General features: G+C 32.0%; 1 protein-coding gene across 2 annotated transcripts in view; it reads left to right on the top strand.

The window, feature by feature from the left end:
- The window catches only part of LOC113392228 (organic cation transporter protein-like), a 33,783-nt gene extending 8,577 nt beyond the window's left edge, over window positions 1–25,206 (top strand). The window contains exons 1-12 of one of the 2 annotated variants that reach the window (XM_026628535.2): window positions 16,605–16,733; window positions 18,162–18,391; window positions 19,696–19,873; window positions 20,390–20,519; window positions 21,066–21,194; window positions 21,366–21,558; window positions 21,639–21,744; window positions 23,203–23,435; window positions 23,722–23,801; window positions 24,082–24,257; window positions 24,553–24,707; window positions 24,824–25,206. In XM_026628535.2, the coding sequence (XP_026484320.2) occupies window positions 16,689–16,733; window positions 18,162–18,391; window positions 19,696–19,873; window positions 20,390–20,519; window positions 21,066–21,194; window positions 21,366–21,558; window positions 21,639–21,744; window positions 23,203–23,435; window positions 23,722–23,801; window positions 24,082–24,257; window positions 24,553–24,707; window positions 24,824–24,887 (1,719 nt within the window). In that variant the 5' untranslated portion in view covers window positions 16,605–16,688 and the 3' untranslated portion in view covers window positions 24,888–25,206. Of the gene's footprint in view, window positions 1–16,604; window positions 16,734–18,161; window positions 18,392–19,695; window positions 19,874–20,389; window positions 20,520–21,065; window positions 21,195–21,365; window positions 21,559–21,638; window positions 21,745–23,202; window positions 23,436–23,721; window positions 23,802–24,081; window positions 24,258–24,552; window positions 24,708–24,823 lie in introns of those variants that run through there. The other variant, XM_026628536.2, reaches the window with a different exon arrangement.
- Window positions 25,207–26,635: the final 1,429 nt, after the last annotated feature.

Raw genomic sequence — 26,635 nt, 5'->3', positions numbered from 1 at the left:
GCCCGGAGTCTCGAAGTTGGCTGTTTATTATCCCGTGCCTCGGAAGGCACGTAAGTCGTCTTGTACCTGACAATTCATTCTCCTGTCAACTCCGATCAAAAATAGAAAGGGCGCCTGTGCACACTTGTGCATTATAAAATATCCCGCGCGTTTGTTTAGCCCCTTCCAGATTCTGTCCGCTGTGACCAGTGTCAGTCAGAAGGATATCATTATCATATAAAATATTATATAATATCCATGTTTGACGTAAATATAAAATAAATATACTTACATATTTGAAAAACGTGCCTTCTTGTTTTAAATATGTTTTCTATTTTGAAATACAAAATCTAACAAGTGGGCATAAAGTTAAGATAAACACACGCCTTAATGTAATCCGTACGGTTTATTTCGTATAAGAGTTTGAGCACCATAAGGAAATTGAACTGGATAAGTAGAATGGCTAATCTAATGGTATTATGGACAAAGTCAACACACACTATTCTTTCTAAGTTTAACAATTATTATGTAATAAAGGGATTATCGTCATGCTTAATATCTGCGTGTGTACAAAATTAAGCCTAATAATATGCTCATTATCTGTGTTGTGTATCTGTTTATGTCTTGGGCTTTAGATATAAGATACTCATCCTTTCCGCAATATTATTAATGTGATATGTGTCTTTGTTTGGTTTAACCTTCTTTTATACGTCTACAAAGCGAATAGTTCGATGTGATTTTGCTTAGTTTATGGGTAGTTTGTTGAGATATTGTCTATGTTTTACGCCGTTAAAATTTAAGGAGTGGAAACGATGAACGCTAATATATTGGTAGCTTGAACATATGGGATTTGAAAAAACAATGTCTGTGCAGGCATACGAACGTAATAACATTGGTATAATGGTGAGTCAATATATTTGATATTTGTTAGTTCAGCAAATACTTAATAGTAAAAACTTATTTTGATATTTACATAAGAGCTCTTGATTGATACTGCTCTTACCTCACGCAAGCGCAGCTCGAGATAATGCATTTGGAATTACTTACTTAAGGGAGAATGAACCATAACTCGTACGTTACTCTTTTCTAATCAGAGAAGGGGGCACTGGGTATATATTGACAAAGCTCGAGTGACCTACGATAAGGCGATTAACCTGCACTTCGTGTACCAAAGCTCTTAGTCATTACGAATTGAAAAGGTAAAATCCACTAGCACTATCTACTAATTTTATAAAATATTGTGTAATTATAAAATAATATCATAATGTTGGAAATATATACTAATGTATAAAAATGTATTCAAGATTATCAATCTTAAAGTGAATCTACCAAAATATTCAAGTGCGTGAATATTAAAATAGGTAATGTTATTACTTCACGCACTTGAATAAATCAAACATACTAATCATAATGAGCAATTGTGTATCGCTTCTCTGTCAAATATAATTTTTTGAGGTTAAACTATTCAAATGTCAAGGTCAAAGGTTAAGTTGAGGTATGGTGTTCGGTGAAACTGACCGAAGCAACGAAATTAAAAGTTATTGTTGTGTGTTTGTGTAATAACTATAAAATATTTGGAATAATGAACACAATTATTCTTTGTTTTCTTTTCTTGTTTCGTTCGTTAAATTATGCAATGTAGAGGGACCTTTTATAGGGTAGGATTACATTTTTGGGCCAACATTGCAGCTGAATTTTTAACAAGTTCCTCTTTATGTGGTTAGCAATCTAACTGAAATTTCTGTGTTTTAGTGCATGCTTTATAAAAAGGTACTTTAAAATTATAATTATTTGACCAATTGCCAATGATGTTCTAGTAGTTTATTAGAATATCATTGCCAATTGCGATATAGCTAAACAGTTATTTTTATGAGAAATTAGTTATCATACTATATTTTAAACAGATAAGTTTCGTCTTTTTTGACTTCATGCAGCAATAGTCCGATTGATATTTAGACTTGCATATTATAGAAGTTTAAAATAGTCTTATTATGTAACTGTCGACTCGAGCGAAAGCTGGCAAAAGTACGACTTACTCGAAGAAACGATACCAAAAAACTACATGTTAGCTCTTAAAAAGATCCATAAATAATATATAAATCCCCTATGAAAAAAATATACCTTATTTGGTAATAGTTAGGCAGAAAAATTAGGCTCACATCACCTAATTATAAATCTAAATGTCCTACTGCTAGGGTAGGCATCTACTCCTTTTGAGGCGAAGATTTGGAGTTTACTTTAAGACCCTGCACCAATGCGGCTGGGTGGAGTTAGATTTACATCCGCCACTTGTAGATTTCCTTACGATGTTTTCCTTCACTGCTGAGCACGAGATGAATATAAACATAAATTGAGAACATATCAATTCAGTGCTTTTGTTGATTCACGTATTCTAACCACTGGGACATCACGTCCATTCCTCTAGATCAAGTCCGAAACAGTTTTTTGAAGATAAGTAGGTCAAATGTCATGAAAAGTTTAAAATAAACAATTGTAAACATTGTTCACACTGTGTGCCCTTTGTGTGAACGGAATGAAAAGACATGCTCCGTTACCATAGCAATATAAAACAAGCAAACGACATATTATATCGTGGTAGAAGGTATATGTTTAGATACTTCATTTGTTTATGTATATGACGGCGCCCACCCTCATTAAGCAGTTGTAAACAACACTTCCAACGGCTGACAGTTGATTCATAGACAATATAAAAAAAAGGAACATGCCAACTAGGGACACTCTCTTGTCAGCACTCGGATGGTGCACGTGTTTTATCCTGAGCCTATATATGTATATATAAAGATCAATGTTTATATTTCTACATATGAGATCGAAAAACCGACACCGTTTCACTGATTACTATGAACATTCGCACGTGTGGGAGTAGGTTTTTAAACTGTCGACTTTGTTCCATGACAATTTAGTTAGGCATTTAATATATGGACACGCCAATCTCTGCCTGGTGTTGCGATGACATTTATACAACAACAATCAACAGTTTGGGTACTGTGTGAACTTGTCCAACTTTTTTCGTTTAAATGTTTCTTTTTTTTAATTGTTTATTAAAACCAATTAATGCAGTTGGTTTCAATTTTCAAATTTGTGACTTTAAAATTTGCAACCTTTAACCCAAACTGTTATCCTCTGTTTCTTCAGATTAAAGAATTTACGTTCAGACTACGTTACCTTTGTTAGAAAAGGAATAAAATTGCAGGCATTTGGATTTGTGCACGTCTGTGGCTGTGTCATCTAACATTCTATAAAGAAAATTATTATAATTATTATTAAACGCAATACATCAACATAGATCAGGACATTCAGCAGGTTTTAGGCGGGATTATGTCACAGCTATAACCTCATCAAGCAACCGTTAACATTTGTATTGTTATTAAGCTAAAATAATCAGTTTTCTCTTACAACGTACGTATCAACTTTGTCAGCGTCTGTTCAAAGCGATAAGTTAATTTACATTGTGTTTTTAAATATGTTTTTAATGTCAGTTACAGTGTATTTGTATTTATCGTCCACTTCAACCATAAGAGGACTAAAGGCAAATAAACTAATGTGTCATTTGTCGAGAATTTGATTAATCTGTGATATTCACTATGGATTTGAAAAAAAATGGTGTTTATAAGGTCGACGAAAATGTTATCCGAACTTTGGAAGTTAAATTAAAGTCGATATGAGCAGTTAAGTGTAATATAAATCAAGATGTATTAATCAAAAATTCTTAGTAGTTGTGCACAATATTGCACCTATTAACATCGCATGAAATACGTAAACCTAAGGTTTATTCCTACTATAGTCTGAGGAGACTATAGCCTGAAATCGTTCCTCAGTTACTAACTGATGTAATATCCTGTTTAAATGATGAAAATAAATTCTAAATAATAATTCTGATAAATATTGAATTGTGATAGGCGAGTCGAGCATTGTTCTCCATTTTTTACTTTGGGGTTTCATAGATTCAAGTATCAAAAAATACATTGGTAAAGAAGGCATATTATTCGATACAAGATTATATTGATGATAAAAAAAGCGGGGAGTTAATGCTTGTTGACTTCCATGCAGGAGACATAACATACATATATAATTGGATTTAACTAACACGACTGTATTTTTAGATGTTGAAAAAGAGTAACTACTGAGTTTCTTGCCGGTTCTTCTCGATATAATCTACATTCCGAACCGGTGGTAGCTTTAGTTTAAATAGTTTAAGACGATTCAAAAGTGCTTGTAAAAGCCTACTTGAATAAAATATATTTTGATTTTGATTTCTATCCGAATGCCGTTGATAATTTTCGTTCCTGCCTTTCATTAATCTGTGAAAATACTTTGCCGTCATACATAATAAACTATGATACGTGAGTTTGTCTGACTTGTATTATGTTTGTATTAATATTGTTTAAAATGTTACAATCTATTTTAATGCGTCGACACTATACATCGTAAATAATTACATTTCTATTGAAACAAATACTTTTTAATTTTTTTTTAGTATGGTATGCATGACATACTTAATATGTAGTTACATACATACATACGTAAATTAATTACCCGCATGAAAATAGTGCTGGCATGTGTACCTTAGTTTAAAATATGTCTCTTATTTTCTGATATTTTAATAGACAATCTGTGTTTCTTGTATTAAGTATAAAACATTTTCGATTTGATTGCGCCCTATCTCTAGGGTGTATAATACAAAGTTTCACTTGTGAAACGGTACAATCTGTTCTAATATTGTGAATGCGAAACTAATTCTGTCTTTCTGTTACGCTTTCACGGCCAAACTATTGAATCAATTTGATGAACTTCATTCTGTTCAAGCTAGTTCGAACCCTAAGGTAGAACATAGCCTTCTTTTTTGTACCCGACGACCATCTATTAAAACGCGAGCAAAGCCGCGGTGACAACAACTACGCAATAACTATACAACAACAAATTCCATTAACGATTGAAATAAATACATAAAGATACAATAAATTAAACAAATAACTGATAATATTTTTAGTTTTATATATTTAAATACTACATTTTCTTTTTATCTTTTAACAATTGTGAGTTTTCTTTAAGTTCGAGCATCAATATAAAAAAAATCTAAAATGATTAATTAACTTAATATTTTCATCATGAGAATACATTTTTAAAATCGCATATCGATGAAGGTTCGGTTACTTGTCATAAGAAAAACACTTATGACTATCTATATCTTATGAATAAAAATTTACGAGTTGAGGAATGAACAAAACAAACCTGGCGAGGCCCACGGCTTAAACTAATATTTAAATATATCTATGTGTAATGTGTATATTATCACTACAAAGAAAACATAATACCGAATAAAAATATTTTATTTGAATATATTACTTAACGTCACTCATTTGGCCACTATCACGAGTGTACGAGTACCCGCTCGTCTAACGACGTCGGACGTGTTCAAGCTGTTAAAACAATCTTGACACGTCTATCATATAACCGAAAATATCTGTTCTCTTATTATAAACTATCAATTATCTGTTACTTGTCTTTCGTTTTTCTGGTTCGTCTTTCAGAAAATCGTTTACATATTTAACAAGTAAATATAGTCCGTCCGTATTTATATCAATTAAGTACTAAAATATAATTATCAGTGGGGCTATTACGGTTAGAGCATAACAACTGTTGCTATCAAATATTTGTTGCGGATTGATATCAAATCAAATCAAATAAAAAAAAATTAAATCAATATTATGGACCTATGCATAATACTCCGTAATACTGATTCATCGACTGCAACATCTATCAATGTCTACCCAGAAAGTAGTATCTTCGAAGCGGTTAAATAACATAAGAACGTCGGATACATCTATATATAAATTAATTAATTTATTTCCTCCTATTAATGCCCGAAATACGAGTCATTTCTTTTATACCAGATTATATAGAATGTATTTAGGAAAAAAATCCATCATATCAAGGTTAACATTGTTATACATCACCATTAGTAATCAAGTAAAAGATTTATACATAAGTCACGATAGCCACATATTATATCTGATGTGATATTGTATCTACTGTTGGTTGTCCTGTTGAAAATAAAATAAAATAAATTAAATAAGCAAAGACAAAACAGTTCAGTAACTTTTCTTCACTACTTACCGATCGTCTTTTTTTTTAATGTAATTTTAGACGTGCTTTGTTATATATGTTTAGTAGTTACGAAGTAGGAGCTTCGTTAATTGTTATCTATAAAAAAAACATGCGATCCGTACAGTAATCGCACTTTATATGTAACATAAAAAATATCACGTTGGTAAAAAGCAAAAACCTTACATACTCCCAGAAAGAGGTTTTCCTGTGATCCTGTTATACATTATGTTCCTTTTCAAGCAAAGAAAAGAAGAAAAAATATTCAAGAGATGTAAATTCATATTTTCCTTAAATTCTTAATGATGATTTATTGTCGAATTTCAAAGAGTGGACGAACACTAGTATAATTAAATTAATATATAAACACCAAAGTTTGCAACTCTAACATCTAACAGTCGAGGTTAGGGCTAATGTATATTTCGAGATATCGAGAACAAGCCTGCATAAGTTGGAAAAATCTAGATCAACATGCTGTGGAGGAAAATGCATGAAAATGTAACGGACGTGCGATTTATCAACTTTGTCTGTACTAGATTTAAGCGTTCATATGATTGTATAAATTCTCTAGTTTGATATAACTACAGATGGATAACAAAACACTACAGTAATGTCGTAAAATACATATTTATATTTCAAAGCAGTTATATTATGAGTTCCGGTATAGGTAATTTATGTTATTAAATTATAATAATAATAATATATTACAATTTTTCACGTCCTTGCAGTAACGTGAAAATAAAAAGAGAAATTTTGATCAATGCAATGTGACATATCACTTGATAAAATACAAGAACAAACCGTACTTAAAATAAAAATAAAAGACATTTTATGCCTCATCATGCCGTGTATTTTGGAATGCAGACGATTTTGCCAAGAATTATTGCAATTTTTTTTTCATTGGCATTTATATTTATTCGACTAATTTTATCAGCATAAGGTAAGTAGGTGATGGCTTAATATGCCCTACGTGGGCCTTAACAGTTAATATGTCAATGAACTTGCAATATTTGCAACTCACTAGTCGTCTTACGCTACCCACGCCCGGTCCGAGTTATTTATGTACCATTGTTTACCAATTCATAACACAGAAATGTTTTGGGTACATCAATTATTATTCAACTTTATTGAGCGTTCGATTTATATTCATGCGTCGTTTTTTAAATATACCTATTTATTTGTTAGAATAATAAAATCGTTAGATAATTTAAGTAGGTTCTCTTAAACACTTCTGAATCATGTAACAGTATTCCATTGAATCGGAAGTCCTATTTTACCGTCAAGCCAGCCAACGTCTAGTCTATTCCAACTATAAGGCAAAAAATAACATTTGATATCGAATTAACGCGATATAATCTGTCGAGGGCTTGAATAATCGACGATTCAAAAACGCTTCATTGTGAAGTTTACTTGAATAAAATTGATTTGATTTGATTTTATTCGAATCTATGATATTTATTATGGATTTGCTTAAAAAATAAGGTTTTTAACGTCAACGAAACTGTTATTAAAATTACGGAAGTAAAATTAAAGTGAATTTAAGTAGAATAGCATTGCATTATAAATAAATATATATGAATCTAGAACTGTTAGTAGTGTACAGCTGATCTATAATAAAGCATGGAATCGTATATCTAAGGTTTGTTTATCTTTATTCTTTCTTCGATTAGAATAGACTATATGTATTATTTGATTCAAAATAATGTTATAAACCTGATCAAACGAACGTTTGAAATTTTGAAAAAGGACCTTTAAATCAAATCAAATCATATTAAATTTATTTTATTCAAGTAAACTTCGCAATGAAACGTCCTTGAATCGTCAATATTTAAACACTACCACCGTTTCGGAAAGCAGCCTCTAGCGAGAAGAAACGTCAAGAAACTCGCATAGTTGCTCTTTTCAAATAAACAGATTTACAATGCTGTTATTCACAATTAGTGTTCAATCATTCCTGTGATAGAACCCGAGCCTAAATGCAGGCGTTTTTAAAAAAAAAAAGTATTCCTTTAATGAAAAATAAGATTTATTTATTAATTAATTTAGTCTTAATAAACTTTTTAAAATGCTAATGCTGTCTATTATTATTTATCGAAGGCAAAGTACATTTAGACCCCGAATGTTCTATACAGTATACGGAGATGTTGGTTGGGGACAATAAACCTAGATTTATTTATAATCCTCAACGACATCTTTGTAGGTACACTAAGCGTGCAACTTTTTTTATCGAAATTAATATATATAATATTATATTCTAAAGTATCATATTCTCATCATATTTATTCTCAATATAGCCATTACGCTATTAATATTTTTTAACCAATATTCAGCTAGAAGTAATTACTACGCAGTATACGTTTGAATAAATTTTCGAGTTTCACCTCACGAATATTAAACAATGGACGCAGGTAGGTATCAATGATAAAATACTGATGAACATAATTAATTTATTTTAGCAAGAATTAATAACAACATTTTAATCGTTATAGGTACAGAGTACAGACAATAAAATAAGATGTAGTGTGTAATTTACTTAATTATGAAAAACAGCAAAAAAAACTGTTTTGTGTTTTTTATGGATTGGCCATTAAATAGACAAATAATGTAAAAAAATATATTAAAATGATTAGTAGAGTTTGGAATAGAGTAATTTCACTTTTAAACAACTAAATCTGAAAAAAAAGTTGTAAATTTAATTTTGTATTGTAATATAGCTTAGCTTAAAAGCTAACGATCTATGTGTAGTGATATTGTAGTAATTTGCAATAATTTGTTAATTTACGTATTTTTTTAAATGTCATATTTTTTTTTCTTCTAAAGTTTGTAGATAGTAAACACATAGAGAAATTTCATTAAAAAAATCAAAATGGCTGCCATTTAGAGTGGAGGTGGGTTGGACCCAAGTTTATGCTGTATTTGTACATTAAAATAGGTGTTTTTCAGTTGACATACTATATATATATATATTTTCGGAATGTGTGAATTAAAAAAAAACTCTTCTTACCAAATTCCATATCAATTGTTTATTTTTGTTAATTGGTGTAATATCCAAGACGTTTCTATTATGTTGCATTTAATGTGACATTTTTGCTTCGCCATCCGAGTCGTGTAAAAATAAAATCTATAAATACAATCACAAGGTAAATTGTATCTTAGATCCATGTTTGGCGGCATTAACTATACAAAAATTGCTTTATACTACAGTGCCAATTTTATATGAGCTAACGAGCAATCGTTAAATAAATTAAAAATATATGTATATATATATACATAATATGTACATATGCGTTCACGTACGGTTCCGATTGCGTGGAAACATATTCAAATTATTTAGATGCGTATAAAGAGTTAAGTATTTCAAAAAATATTTACTTCTTATTTAATTCGTCGAATATTCTCGATTTTTGCAATGACTGTCGAATGATGAACTGTCAAAATAGCTCAAGCGACCTCTTTTTAAAAAGTGGCTTAAGTAGATGCATTTATAGTTTGTATTACATTCGTAATAGTGTTCATAGTTGGTTATTACTCGTATGTCACATATTAAGCTTGTGAGTACTTCTATAAAGTGTGTATTTGTAGAATATTAAACATTCGGCTGTATTGAAGGATGTTTGCTTTAGGTATATGACTCAGTTCTGTGTTTAATAAACAAGAAGTGTATCTCAGTTGTAGTAACCACACATTTGGATTGGTTATCGGTAGATAAGATTATTTTCTATCTTAAAATTTTATTTTTAATTTCTCGCAACGATTAGGATGAGTCTTTCTAGAAATACAACTATTATTATTGAAAAGGATTTTTTAATACCCATTCGATTTTTTTATGTCATACTCAGGCGGAGTTCCATTTTTTAGGGCATCTGATGGTAAGTGGTCACCACTGCCCGTAGACAAAGGTACTGCAAGAAATATTAATCACTAGTCATACCACCAATGCGCCACCAACCTTGGGAACTAAGATGTTACGTCCTTTCTCCCTGTATTTACACTGGCTCACTCATCCTTCAAACCGGTATACAAATAGAATAGATGTGGAATATATGGTGAGTTACCTTTCCAGATATGTTTGCACAAAGCCCTACCACCAAGTAAACGTGTTATATATGTAATATGTGGTAGGGACATATATAATTAATAATGTTTGAATAAATGTATATGTGGATATTATTTTCGGGTGTATAAAGAAAAGCTATTCTGTAAGATCAAACACCCAAACTCACTGCGGAAATCGATCATGTAAAGACAGAAAGTGACTTGCGACATTGATAATAGTAATAGGGTATTCTACTATGTTTAAAAAAGTACTTCAAAATGTTGATTTTCATAATAAAAAGCCAATAAAAAATATATTTCGGCAAATTAAACACGTTTTCTTGCCATAAAATTAAATTAAATTTGAAATCTTTTTTATTCCCGCAAAAATGGTGTCAGTCATTTTGGTGACGTCACACTGATAAAAACAACAGTTGTATATGTACAACTGGCACTCATTTAACGTTAACAGCTGGAAATATTTGGTGTTTTTTGGGAAAATAATACATTAGTCATAGCGATTGTAATGTATTTGTTGGTGTGTAATGTACAAATACTAGCATTAAAACTTCAGAAAAGTAGTTTTTTTTTGTTGGCTTTTATTTGTGCCAAAGAGGCATAGATTATTTCGTCACTGTCATGTGCGAAGAAAAGTAGCTTTACAAAGTGCCAGATGATATCGAAATGACAGTTTTTGCCTATCTGACGTCACACAATGGCGGCTCGTGTTTTAGGTCACATGATATACAGACTAAAAATTACAACTTTTAATTTTAATATAATAAAACAATAATGCGCTTTTATGACTCCAAATCAAAATATTTAAATATATTTCTACATATATTTTAACTTTAATCAAATTTCATAATTTACCTTTCACTAACGAAAATACCCTATTCTTACAATTAAATGATACACGCAACCAAATTCAAAATAGTGTATCACCGTAAGTCAAATTTCAACATTTCAATTTTCACGAGTGAGATATAAAGTGAGTTCCGGGAACTATTAATGCATATGTCAAATAGATATAATAATAATAATATAAATGAAGTTTGAAACCTATGAAAGTAAAAATGATCTTAGTACATTAAGTAAAAAAAACCGCTGGTGAAAAGATGGACTAAGCTCGTAGCTTAATTTCAGAATGCACAGATGCTGCTAAGACTTCGTATAATTTACATGCTTATTCTACTAGCTAGAACTAAAGATATAATAAATATAAACAGAAAAGATGAGATGAGATAATAAGAAGAAAAGAAAAATTGGTTTATTTTGTGAAAACTTTATTGCAGTGTTTTTATTTTTTAAAGTTTACATTAGAGCACCGGACTGACGTAATTAGATGTTTAATATTAATCATATTATTATTTTCATTGTATGTTAGAAATTGTTTCCACGGCTCGGGCTAATCAATTTGTATATATCACAAAAAAAACATAAAAGTCACAGTTACAAACCTTGACCTAAGTAAGAATAATTTATTAAAGCTTAATCTCCAATGGAAATAAAGAGCGAATCGAGGCTAACGTCAATATATATAAGGAAAAACAGAAAAACCTTTTTAAATTCACGTTAATACTTGTATCGTTAGGAAATATATTTCAAGAACCTTAATAGAGCCATGATTCAGATTTGCAAATATTAATATGGCGGATAATTTTAATAATCTGTAAAGTAGCAAGTTCAGCTAAACGGGATATCTAAATTTCTTACGAAAAAATGTAAAAAAATAAATAGCTGTTTGTGTGATGTATTCACAAATATGGATGGATGGCAAACCTTACCAAGCCTTGCATGTCAAAGCGTGTAAAGTTAGATATTATGATAATAAACGCTATGCCAAGCGTTTATAGCTCAATATTATTATACTACATAGGTACTCTACACGAACATTTTTGATTATAGTTTTATAACAATTATACTTGTAATATAAGTGATTGGAAATTGAATAATATAGCAATTGAATAAATCATTTTTAGAGAGTTTAAACTATGCATTACTTTTAATGATTTACTATTAACTAAGTGCCCCGGCTTCGCATGGGCGCGAATTCTTATTAAAGAAAATGAGAAGTGCGCTTAGCAGGAAAACATTTATCTTATAACGTTTATTTGTTACTTTATAATCACCAATGAATATTTCATAAATGAGAAATATAAATAACATAAAAATTGGTTTGAGTGTGAGAAATAGATCAAAGTTTGTCCACGCTCTAGAGATTCAAATTTTGATAGTTTAAACTGCCTAATTCAAAATGCATAGGTACAGTCGACCGTCCGTGTCGTAGTGAACGCAGTGGCGGACTAAGCCTGTCAGAGGCCCGGGGTGTAAAAGCTGAATTAGGCCCCCCCACCCCAGCTTTAAAAAATGTAGTTATATAAGCTTTTTATTCAGTTTACATTTGTGTAATAGATAAATGTTTATGTTAATTTGAAAAAAGTCATCCGTTCGCGAAAATATTAGTACACACTAATAAACTATTAAATATCAACGTAATGAAATTTAATATATTTTAAATGAGGCCAATGTTTATTTTTAGAGGTAAATAGAATGTAGTGATTGTAAATTAATTAATGAACGTGTCGTCTTGCTACGGAACGTTACCTCTCCTTTCATATATTTTCGTTGGCAGGTATAATATGTGTGTTATTTTTGTAGCTATAAGGTGAAGCAAAAAAAATGAGGTCTTTAAAACATGGCTACGCATAACGATATTAACGTTTTCTAAGAAACAGAAATATTCTGTGTTTAAAGTTAAGTGAAGTGTTTTATTCTCTGTTATTATTATTTTTTATACGCCTTTCAAATGTTGGGTAGATTTAAATTTTTTATGTCAATACCTTGTTAAACTTTCGCGATGTAAGTGTTTTAATCCACTTTATATTACATATGTACATTTTATATTACCAATAACCCTGTATATTCGAGTTTTTACTGCGATCATACGATTTTGTATTATTATTATTATTTTTCACGAACTTTCTCAGGTGGAGCCGACAAAAAATATGATCGTGGATAAACCCCAAACATAAGAGGTACGATATAAAATGTACTTTGTGTTTATGAAAGGATCGTAAATAATAACCGAAGATCTCGTTGTCAAACCTGAAAAATCGCACTAAGATTTTCTATACCCGATATTTATAATTCGTTTCGTGTTTGCTAATGAACTTCATGAATAAACAATATTTTAATATTATTAAATGACTGTTAGCTTCGCCACAAATCCAGAGGTCCTGTCCTGAACATAAAGCATTAAAAAGTCAGATTTTTCGTTAGTCCGGAGTTTGGTAGTTGAAAGTGTCTACAAAAACTCTCGGGCTATGAAATGCACATAAAGTCGTCGTGTAACTGAGGTCTTGCCCGCACACACTTCCACTATGATATGTTCTGCGCAGTTTCCTAATTTCCTCCATAGAATAACCTTCCGTGACCGAAATCTGTAAGAACTTTATCACCATCGTTACTGTTTTTCAAGGTTTCGGTTTCACTTAGTTACAAATTACTATGGTTAGACATGTTATGAACGAGTAGTAGACTTTATTATTATGAGGATTTAAGATCACGTGGCACGTGATATACCGTATGTGAAACCGGGCCATTTAATACTAATAAAATAACGCTTACGAATAATTGAGTATTTTTTTTTATTTTTTATATTTACATAATATAAATAATAAATATTATATTTGTAAGACACTAAGTTTTAAACACGACAATTCACTTCTTGGTTTTTTGTCGTCAACCACAGCACGACATCTTTTCTTTGGCTTTGTAAATATTTGCGCGAGATATTCGAGGTTTCTTACAAATAAGTATTACCTACTTATATATGGACGTGACAACACATTCTGTATACATATAGAGTAAAGCATTACTTTTAAGCACGCGAAGATATAAGAAAATCAGAAAATACCCAGACCAAATATTTGTGTAGCCAATACATATGTCCATTTTAATGATGGAATTGTAACTACCAAAATTTGTTTTAAAGGGGGATTTTCCTGTCATTGTGACGGCAAAAAAACATATATTTTACAAATTAATGTTTTTTGAAAAATAAATTAACTAGACAAGATGTCGCAGTGAATATGACCCGTGAAACCAGTTTCAGCAAACATGTCCGATACAGATATGTCACATATGTGCCGTGATAGAACTACCTTCGAACCTTCTCCTTAAAAGGTAAGGAGGCCTTTGCCGATCACATGTGTCGCTCGCTTTACTTTAATAATATAAAACAGTATCGTCGTTATTGAGATAGCACGTTCTGAAGTGGGAAAATGATTGGTTTGCAGATTAATTTACCAGTGTGTCCTACCTTCAATTCTAATTAAAACTTCATTGTCAAATACACGGTTTGGTGCGCTCCAGGTACTCCTAACAGTACGCAATCGGAAAAAATCCCCTTAAACTTAAGGGAAGATCTATAAGACCATGGTCAGAGCTACTGTTCTATATGGATCAGAGTGTTGGGCTATAAAAGGGATGACTGAAAGACAATTGCATGTGGCGGAGATGAGAATGCTGAGAGGAATGTGTGGTGTTACGCGAATGGATAGAGTAAGGAATGAGTACATAAGAGGAAGTTTGAAAGTGGCACCGGTAACCGAGAAGAAATCTGGAAAGCTGTCTTGGTATGGGCTTGTTATGCAGAGGAATGAGGACCATGTTGTGAGAAAGGTTTTGAGAATGGATGTGGATGGATATAAAGGTAAGGGAGACCCAAGAAACGATGGATGGATTGTGTGAAAAACGATATGGTTAGAAAGAATGTTACTTGTGAGATGACGTCCGACAGAGAAGTATGGAAGAAGAAGACATGCTGCGCCGACCCCAAGTAAAATTGGGATAAGGGCAGGAGGATGATGTTTATATGTCTAATGTTTTAGTAAAACGTTTCTGTCTCAAGAAACCAAAACGACCATACACTTGGTTTAATGGTATCAGATAAAATGTTTTGATAAAGTTGCCATGGCAACACTGATTATGTCATTTAAATTTTCCATAAGCTGATTAATCACTAGCTGTATTTATATTAATAATTTAAAAACTTGTCAATACATAATTACAGTAAAATTCGTCAAGCTTGTCACAAACATTACAATCGAATTTTTTTGCGAAACACAATTCGCCTCAAAGCGGCTTATTTGATACACATGAAAATCAATTTAAAACGCTTGATCAATTAAAATTCACGGCTTGTTGACAACTTAATTAATGAAAGTATTGGGTTCTGTATGTCACAGATTATTGTTACGCTAAAATTGAGCAAAATAAATAAATTTATTTTTCGATTTTCGAACTGGATTTGTATTCTCTTCGGGGCAACTTTAACAGATATATATTTTTTTACCTATACATAATTAGTGTCTATTTTACACACAAAAAATATATTGAAATAAAAAACAATGGTCTTTTCCGTTTCTTATTGACGTTCATGGAGAAAGAGAACTCCCTCTGATCAAACAACTTATAATGAAATTTATAGTGGATACCTTTATTCATCCAAACCGTTATTTGAATCTATGAGTTTGGGGGACTGTAGAATTAAATTTATGTATAGGCTTGCGAGTAATAATGAAAACAACGTTAAGTACACTTTAAGTTCACTCTCTATTTTTTTTTAATTATTAAATAAATGCTGAATGAAATTAAATAAAAACGTAAACAGTTGTTCATTGTGCATTTACGATTAAATTTAGTATAGAATCGATTATAATGTTATTACTGTACCCGAGACAAAATATTTTCTACGAATTAACATAGTACATACTCCAACATTAGTATAATCATAATATATTAAAAAAAAATTAAATTTATCACATTAACAATAACAATAAACACTTTTGAATACATATTAGTACCTATAGTAGCAACACATAGATGATATATTTCATTCATAAGTTTGTTTTTATTATTAGTAAAGATTTATTATATTTTGGAATTATTGTTGTTTTTTTTTTTTTAATTTCTGTCTAGATCAAAGGTTGACAGATAGAGTAAGTTCACATTTTGTGCCCATCGAATTAGTTTGTATTTTAATTTAATAAAAAACTATTGATATGTCCAGTTTTTCTGTTCATAATGAATCCGATATAATTTGCCCTTTGATATCAAGCAGTATAAACAATTTAAACTAATAAAGACTTAATTTTTTTTATTTTTATTGTTAGTTACCATAATATACCCCATAGTTTTTTGTTTACATTCATAATATACTCATACGGTCAAGCCCGTTTACAACTGTCAATAATATAAATATTTTAAAAAAATTACATATTTATTGCAAATATTATTATTTTAAAAATAAGCGTTATTTCAAGATTACTATTGTTTCTTAATATAAGTTGTAGCATTAGTGGTTTTCCAAACTCCCGATTTTTTTACTAGCTGTAGCATGATAAGGCAAGATAGTATTTTTTATCTTGCGTAACTTATATTTATCGGCAATTTCTGCCCAATAGGCATTTGATTATAAGCGTTTATATATCGTGGTAGTGTGTGGTTTTAATATTAACAAGTGCTATTTATGTTATCTCAAGATGATACTCAATGACTTATCGAAGGAAGATCAACGAACAATTGAGGTTTGATAGATTTTGGCTTTTATTCAGAAAATATGAATTAATTTTATGTTAATCGATTTAATATTAAATATTTTTAAACAGAACTCTGACAAACAGAGGCCTGGATTAAATCTTATATTCATGTTCTTTTACATGCCTTAATGTAATGTTGCAAGTTTTTTTTTACAATTTTACTTTTTTTTTCTTTTTATTTTTGGCTCATCGTAACAATCGACGATTGTAATTATTATCAAAATATGTTTTAAAAATGTCGACTGATCGACTTTTTTTGTTTTTAAATATATATTAAATAAATAAAACTTTAATGGATTAAAAAGTGAAAAATAATCTAATGTAAAATATTGTACTTATATTTTTTTCGCTTTGCTTATACGAATAGCCAGCATTAAAAAAAAAACAACATTTTTTTCATGCTTCGTATCACTACGGAATGTTACGCTATGCCAGAACTCGCCAGAGTTACGACGAATATTCCGTAGTAATGCAAACTTAATTCAGTCAATAAATTTTTAGGTTTATTTGGACTTTGGGATAAAGTTTTATAAATTTATTTCTACATAATATATACTTGACAAAGGTTGAGATTTAACCTTATGTATTTTTTAGTAAATTGACTTATTCAATGTTTATTTTATCTTATCAATTTTAGCTAATTATGTTAACAAGTTAGTGTATCTGACGGTGATATCTCCGTTACACATTTGCCCGAATTAAAAAACTTTTTTAAATCTTTTGATATACAGAGTAAACTCTACATAACGACACTCTAGGGACTGTGTGTTTTGACGTTATAGAGATTTGTCGTTAAATGGAGAGAAGAAAAATCTGTATTATAAAAAGAAAAAGTTTATTTCAGACTAGTTATAGTAATTAAACAAAATAATTCTTATTTGAACGCTATTGCGTATGGTCTGTATTTTTTTTACTTATACACAACAGTGCGATATTGAGGCATCTTGGAGATAAAAAAGTACTTTTTCAATAATTTTGCCGCTTGCAGAACTTCTTTATGCGTACAAGCAATCAGAAGTCGTAATGGCACGGATTTCTTAAAAAGTTCGGTATGTATGTATGTAAATATATACTATAACTATTTGTTTCGCTCGTTTAGGTTGCGTTTAGGTGTTGTTCGTCAGATATTAGAAATAAAAAACGTAACTCCGCAGCTTTCTTCAATACATGTAGTGATTAGTTGTCGCCCCCGGCTTCACTCGCGTTTTAGGGGTTCGTCGTTAGTTGTTAGGCATAAAAACCTATGTCCTTCCTTTGAGTTCAAGCTTGCTTCATACCAAATTTCATCAAATGCGGTTCCGTGGCTTGGCCGTGAAAGAGCAACAGACAGACAAACTAACTTCCGTGTTTATTATATTAGTATAGATATTAATATCATATATAAGTATATATATTAGTATTATTATATTATTACAGGATGTCAAAGAGGAACTCAACAAGAAGAAAAATGATGACAGTGATGCTTTCGAAGCTGTGCTCATGCACGTCGGCGAGTTGGGCCGCTACCAGAAACTGCTGTTCCTCGGAATGGCACCGTTCGGTATATTTTTCGCGTTCGTCTACTTCGTTCAGATGTTCATCACAGCTACTCCACAGCGGCACTGGTGTAAAGTTCCGGAATTAGAGCACTTGGATATTGAGTTAAGGTAACGTATGACTTGTGGAATATTAGTCATGACGAAGAGTCGTGATCACCAAGCTGTCACTCATAGTTCAGATTGTCAATGGAAAGGAAGAAACGCTAAAGCACCAAATTGAAATTTTTGGCAAATAAGTTTTACCAACTTAACATTAAATATCATTACCCAGGAGTACGATTTTGGCCTTTCGTCTTTTCCACTGACGGCATTAATTTCAAGCCTGGTCAACTGTCACTGAGTTGATGAAGGAAAACATCGTGAGGAAACCTACATGCGTCAGATGTCATCCTGGCACATACGTACCACACTCAAGTGTGGCATAATTGTGTCCTCAAAAAAAGAAAAAGTTTTAACCAAGCAGTGGGACATTTATAATACTTTACTGTACAATAGAATTATGATCCCAAAACAATCTTACAATATAATAGTCATCAAAAATTTAAAATTACTAAAATATCGTATATTGATAGTCAAACTTACTCTAGTTTCGTCTCGGCAAAACATATATTTCGAAAAGGTCTTGGTTTTACTTTTTTTTTTAATGATCAATTCAGAAATGAGGGATACTTATATTAATAATAATAATAATATATACTGAATATCAGTCTTCACTGTGTAAGTATTATATAATGTTTACGGTAATACGTGATTACAAAAAAAAATTACTCATGTTAAAATTGGTTAACACATTATAATATATATAATAAGTACGTTAGTATAAAATATGTGTATACCTACACAGATCAAAAGGGGAATAATAATTACTTTAACTTAAAATAAACAAATACAAAATACGAGACTAATAACAAATGAGTAATTACTTAAATTACCTCATATTCAAACTATTATCAAGGATTTAAATAATATAAAAATTGTTATCTATACATTGCATCAGAATATATGTGTGTTTTTTCCTTGATTCGTATCATCACTTCAGATACTGGCGACAGCGCCGACCCTCCAGGGTACACATGTTTAACAATATCACAGATAAAATCTATTTTATCTTAAAAAAAAGATCGATTTTTACTAGGTGTTTTATTATTATTTCGATAACCCAATGCTTCGGTTAAACTCCACGTAAATAACTGATCGATTCATGAGGGTGGGTATTTAAAAAGTGTAGAAATTTTTAGGCCGTCTTTGGTCATTTTTTGTTACTTTTTTGTTATAAATATTGATTGATACTTTAGTTTTATGGTTAATAGTGACCGATAGTAATATAATTAGTTAATTAGTGATCATTAAAAGCTTACTACGGCTAAGCTGTTTTTATATCTCCGTATCTAATTAATGTCATTATCTTACAGACGTAATCTCACAGCACCAGTAACGGGTATTGAGTTGGAGCGATGTTTGATGTACGATGCAAATTGGAGTCAAGTGCTGCTGAACTATAGCGTGCCGCCAGATACGCCCACCGTGCCCTGCAGGAACGGCTGGGAGTTCGAGCTGAAGGACATCCCCTATCCGACTATAGTTAGTGAGGTAGGAATTTGTTGAATTGAAAGCACAATATACTATATATTTGTGTGGCAATAATGTTTATTGTGGTTGTGATTATTTTATTAACTGTCTCGAATTCAATTAATATTTGTAACAATTTGTAGTTTCCTTTTTTAAGGCAAAAACAAAATTGTCATAAATTAATGTTCTCAATAGAAAGTTTAATCAGAAAATATTGCAAATTTATTTCATTCTTTCATTACTATTTAATTTAAATAAATATTTTGTACAAATACCTATTTCATTTCATAGTTTTTTATAGCTCGGCATTTGCCATTTCCAACAATTTAGATGGTATACGGATTATGTTATAGCATGGTCAAATATTCCATCTCATCGATCATTATTTAAAAAAAAGAAATTAAATTAACTAAAGTTGGAAGCAAGTTTCATCAAATAAATGTTTGGTTTAATTTAACTAAAAGTCTGCTCACACACCGCTGTTAAGTTAATCGGCTGAAATCGAGTCTAGTTAATGTTGTTTTACGCTTATTTCAGCGAGGTTGGGTTTGCGAGAATGCTGGTTATGGTCCTCTCGCGCAGACGATATTTTTCGTCGGCTCGTTCATCGGTGGAATTTTCTTCGGTTGGATGGCAGACCGCTTCGGCCGTGTGCCCGCTTTGGTAGGTAAGAATGTACGCAATTATAATACTTCAAGTCTTTATATATATAATATAAGGGCAGAATATTATGATTAAAATAATCTTTGAGTTGTATATAATAATCATTGATTTTAATCACCGTGTCATATAAAGTATTTCATTATAAGATATATATAATCATTGTGGCTTATTTAAATTATTTATAAATCATTTACAATATTGTAATTCTAAAAATGGCTTAATATATTAAGGGATTTTTCAAATTAGCGTTTGGTTAGAGCGTATAAGCTAGTGCTTGTAAGCAAATATACGCGCGCCTTATTCGTCCCAGACGCACGTCTTGTACGAGCGTAGACGTGCGTATGAACACAAAATTACTTCAAAGATAGATTAGACATTCTGAAATAATGTTGGAACTGTATTTTCTTTTTCTTGTTCGATTTATTGATACACGAAATGTAGTGTGCGCATAAATTCAAACGCCAATAATGAGTGTTAATCTCGCAGAAACAAAATTAATGTGCAAGAGCCCTGAATAAGGTTTATTGGTAAGATTAATTCATTTTTTTAGGTACAAATCTGATGGCATTCGTCGGTGGTATAGGCAGCATCTACACGACGGGTCTATGGGACTTTTCGTTCTGTAGGTTTATAGCGGGCACTTCTTACGATAGCTGTTTTATGACCATGTACATTTTAGGTAATTTAATCCTTCTCATTGTATAGAATAAGTTTGTTTGCTTTTTAAAAAGTCCACACAAATTGAAATAAATGCTTATAAGTGTAATATATACGAATATTGGTCTCTTAAAATTGATTGTATCGTATATTTGGAATCGTTCACTGAATTAATTTATTGTTTATGTCCCAGTGCTGGAGTACGTTGGGCCGCGATACCGCACGATGGTCGCAAACATGTCCATAGCACTCTACTTCGGCTCCGGCTGCCTCATGCTGCCGTGGCTGGCGCTGTGGGTGAGCGACTGGAAACGACTGCTTTGGGTCACTACTTTACCCTTCCTACTGGTGCTCATCGTGCCCTTCACAGTACCTGAAAGCGCTAGGTAAATTGCTCAAAAGGTGCAAATGAGTTGAGTGTTGAATGGTAAGGCAGTCAGTCCAATCTCTTCCGTTTAATTTCCAGGTGGCTTTCATCTCGCGGACGCGTCAACGACGCCGTGAAGGTTATAAGACGGTTTGAAAAAATAAACGGGAAAAAAATTCCAGAGGACGTTATGGATGATTTTGTCGTAAGTACTAATGTTTGTAACACTTTTAAATTATTAGTAGACAGCTGAAGCGATTAAACGGTTTAAAGCGCACTATGATATAGCGAAAGAGTTTGCTTTTACTCGTATGTAGCCGCAGTTAATAAGTTAATTTTTTTTTTTACATTAGCAGCCTGTAAGTTTCCCTCTGCTGGGCTAAGGCCTCCTCTCCCTTTGAGGAGAAAGTTTGAGCATATTCCACCACGCTGCTCCAATGCGGGTTGGTGGAATACACATGTGGCAGAATTTAATTGAAATTAGACACATGCAGGTTTCCTCACGAAGTTTTCCTTCACCGCCGAGTACGAGATGAATTATAAACACAAATTAAGCACATGAAAATTCAGTGATATCTGCCGGGTTCGAACCCGAAATCATCGGTTAAGATGCACGCGTTCCACTGGGCCATCTCGGCTCTTTAAGTAGTATAAATATATAGTTAATTAATGCACTTTAAAGTGCACCATTTTGAGAAGTAAAAATGCATGCAAAGATTGATTATTGTTATCAATAGATTGGCTTTTCGAATTCGTATTTAATAGGAAGTCTGATAGCTAAACGGTATATTAGTCTAAATTTAGTTTCACGATACATTGCTCATATAATCATTCGCTTTTATATCTCCTTTTTTAAATGAAACTAGGACGACAGTAGTATTGAATGATCGACTATTAAAATTTGACTATAATTTTGTTTAATTAATTGAATAAGAAAATCCAAGATATGGTGATACTTACTATCAATAATATCTGATACAGTTGTTATCGATGTACGAATAATTAATTGAATTTCGCGATAATATTAAGGTCAACTATATTGAGTTTCAATGAATGAATTTAAAAGTCTAAATTCAAATGCCAATACTTATGATGACAGCATTGTGATGATTAGAATGCTAGTAGTTTTTCCCCATTGAATCTGACTTCTGATTATCTTAATGAACATTTTTACCTACATGTGTCCTGACACACGTGTAGGCGATAACACCGGTGCTGTATATTGTTGTCATGGTGACGTGAGAATGTAATCAATAAGGAAAATAGCACGAGGTCTATCAATCAGATCTCAATCATTTTATTATCAATAGCTTTTAAATCAGAGTTTCCAGATCGTGAACTAGATTATGGACATATAATTTGGGTATCTTATATAGTTTGCAAAAAAAAAAAGCATGAATCGTCACTATGATAGCGTTGGTGTGGCTCCAGCATTTTTCCATAAGGGCATTTTAAACGCATTGTTCAGATTTGAAAAACAAATGACGGTCATTAGCGGAATATTTTGTTTAAAATTTAAATTGTACAATTCACCTGTTAAATCTCATTCAATAATAAATCAAATTTGTCTGCCATAAAACGACAGACAAAAAAACAGGATGGTTATGGTCCTTCTTCTCTTTTTTATATTTTCAAGTCGGCTGAAAATTTTCCATGTTGGCAGGTCTCCGCAAGTCAAACGAGACAGACAAACGAGTCGATCAAAGACTTATTCATGAGTGGTCCTCTCCGGAGGGTGATTATCCTCATGGTGCTGGTGTACATGGCGTGCGCGATCATCTTTGACGCTCTCGTTCGCATGTCTGAGGGTCTCGGCCTCGACTTCTTCATCACATTCACCCTAACATCGGCGACTGAGATACCCTCAGTGACCCTGCTGGCATTGATATTGGACAGGTACGTACGTTAAAAGAAAAATAACTAGTTCAGTTCGTTCGTTCCAAGCTAGAGTTCTATAAAATAATAATAATAACAATAATCTCTCAAATTACCGCCCAGAAAATGCACTTTTGAATCTGTAAAAAAAAAAAACTTAAAAGCAATTACGTTTGGAATACCAACAAATTCAAGACTTGCATATTGAAATACTATTGTATGTTAAAATATTTCACAATTTTATTTTTATATTAACTTTAATATATTTCCAAAAATAGCATATTTAGAGGTTTTATTTAATTTACAGGTGGGGTCGAAGAATACTCACGTGTGGACCGTTGGCCGTGTCCGGAATACTCATTCTTATCATGACATTAGTGCCTAAAGGTATTATATCTTTCATCATTTCAACAGAACGGTAATTATTACCCAAAGATATGGCTTGGACTCACCTTTGAAACTGGAACCAAAAGTATTATTTTTCTGTGAAACGAATTGGCACGAAGCCTACCTTCAAATGTATATAAATACTACGTTGAATATGTAAGTCTGATGAAAGTTTAACAGTCGATGTGCACTCTTGGCACCTTCCAAGTTGCGTCCTTTGCCTTAACAATAATAACCCGCCTCCATCGGCGGCCACAAGAGTAACGCGCGCGTGTCGCAGGGGTCCCGCAGGTGTCGCTGGCGATCCTGGCGCGCTTCGCCATCAACATGTCGTACAACGCGGCGATCCAGTGGTCGGCCGAGCTGCTGCCCACGCCCGTGCGCGCGTCGGGCTCCGCGCTCATACACGTCAGCGGCTACGTCGCCACGCTCGTCTCGCCCTTCGTCGTCTTCTCGGTGAGACGCGAGCCTGCCTCTGATCTTATCGGTGTGGGTGGGAGTTGTGAGAGTTTCCCGTCGGTTTATACGAGTGTGTGACTTCTAAGAGGACTTTTGATAAGCCGCTGAATCGTCTGAGATGGCGCATTATGTGAGAGGACAAAAGACATACGTATATAATTAAACTAAATATATGACGCTCGATACCGGAGGCGTTTGTTAGCAGTAGTAGTCTCGGTAGATGTTGTGAAAGCATTTCATACACTATGAGCGAGATGTTATAATTTCTTAAATAGTCTATTTTTTTATATAGGAGCGACTGTGGCGGCAACTCCCCATACTCATTTTAGGTATAACAGCTTTACTCGCGTGCAGTGTGGGCGTGTTGTTACCGGAGACAAACGGACAGCAGATGCCACAGACTATAGAGGAAGGCGAGAGGATCGTAAACAGTTATACTTTATGCGGGTAAAATTTATATTTTAAATGTTAATTATCCTTACGCTGAGATTTAAAATAATAATATTTGTTAACAAATAATACTATTTGGTAAAATTTATACTATAAGTTACATATATTTGCAGGAAAACAGAAGATGTAGAAGAGATCCAAGTTGAAAATGAAAAAGAAAAAGCACTGATCACTTAGCGGCTCCGGTTTTAGGGGAAGAATCTGCCGCCAGTTGCCATGGAATGGCAATGCTAAACTAATGGAAATATCAAATCACACACAGCGTTTACCATTTTGGTATTTCGAATAATACAACTCTCTTAATGTATTTCTAACACATATTTACTCATGTAATAATTAAAATTTAGGCACCTTATTTCAATATTGTTACTGCGTAGTACAAAATATTACTAATAAAATTATTATATTCACATAAGTAATTAAAGTAAAACAAATGAACTGTAATATCTAAGATATATTTTTTAATAAAATAATATAGATATTTTTTAAATAAACAAGACTTTTAATACTTCGTACAACGTTTTTTATTAAAAGTAAAAAAAAAAACAAAATATAAAAAGATAAATGCTTTTTTAATTTACGAACGAAATATCTATCATTTAACTATCACCAATTTGACAACGATGCATGACGACAGACGACATAAAAGCACTTTTGAATCGATTCTACCGAGAACCGGCAAGAAAGAAGTAGTTGAGAAGACTTTTCCACCATCTTAATTTCAGAATATGTCAGTAAAGAATAATTAAATTTTTATATATCCTGCCTAGAAACCAATACTTAGTCCAAGCTTTTGTAGTCTTATTCTAATTTATAATCTTGTTTTGAGTAATATGCCTTATTTATCAATGTCTTTTTGCTTGACATGGGCTTTAAATATTTTAATAGACCAATTTAAAAATTTATGTGGAATCTTATTATAAAAAAGAATATCGTGCCCCAGGAAAGATGTATTAACTTTGCGAGGTCGGAATCTAGGTGTTATACGTTTACCTTTCTCCTCGTGTCTATGAAATGATTGTCACCGTTTCTTTTGAATAGATCTATATTATTGTGAATAAATATAATATTGTAGACATAAGTCTCGAGCTCCAATATTATAAATAGACCTAACAGCTCTTTCTTGCAGTATGAAAACATTTTCAATATCCGTAGCGTTACACTAAAGCAAAATTCTGTATGGCGTAATGCTATGAAAGTAACCAAAGTCTACTAACCGAGAAGTATCAATATCAGTTAGTTGTCTAACTTTTCTAACCGCGTTTGGTGCCTAGATGAGTCTCCCTGTCAGGGACGATATATGAGGATTCCGCTGAAGCTTCCTTGCATTAGGTAAGGCAAGCATATATACTTATAAACTAAATATTTTTTTGTAAACCTAACTTTATATCAGTGACAATGCATTGTTTACATCGTCATAATTAGGTTGTTTCCTGTCAATTTAAAAAGTAATTAGGTGTCATCAGTAAACAATACAATATCATAAATACCTTTAACATAATAAGGAAGATCATTTATACACAACAAAAATAGAAAAGGACTCAAAATTGTTCCTTGTGGAACACCCATTCTTAGTACAAATCCTTTAGACTTTTTTCAAGTATATTCCATTAATAGACACCTGTTGAATTCAAAAGCGTTGCGTGCAAATCAAATGCTTTGTATAAATCACAGAACGCGTCAACAATATTCTGTGATTACTCATAAATTATTTTTCTAGAAGTTGTTATTATTATTATTAGTAACGGGAACGTCCATTTTCTTTTTATAACATGAGTTGTCTGACGAGGAAATGGGCCACCTGATGTTGAGATGGTGTTTATTTCTGAACCGAGTAGATTTTTGAGTATAAGATTATAGGTACTATAAATCTTCGTCGATTGTTATGTACATTCTAATTTTAAAAACGATAAAATAAAAAACCG

The sequence above is a fragment of the Vanessa tameamea genome, chromosome 5 (assembly GCF_037043105.1).
Source record: "Vanessa tameamea isolate UH-Manoa-2023 chromosome 5, ilVanTame1 primary haplotype, whole genome shotgun sequence".
NCBI classification, from domain to species: Eukaryota; Metazoa; Arthropoda; class Insecta; order Lepidoptera; family Nymphalidae; genus Vanessa; species Vanessa tameamea.
This window is presented reverse-complemented; position numbering and strand designations above follow the sequence as displayed.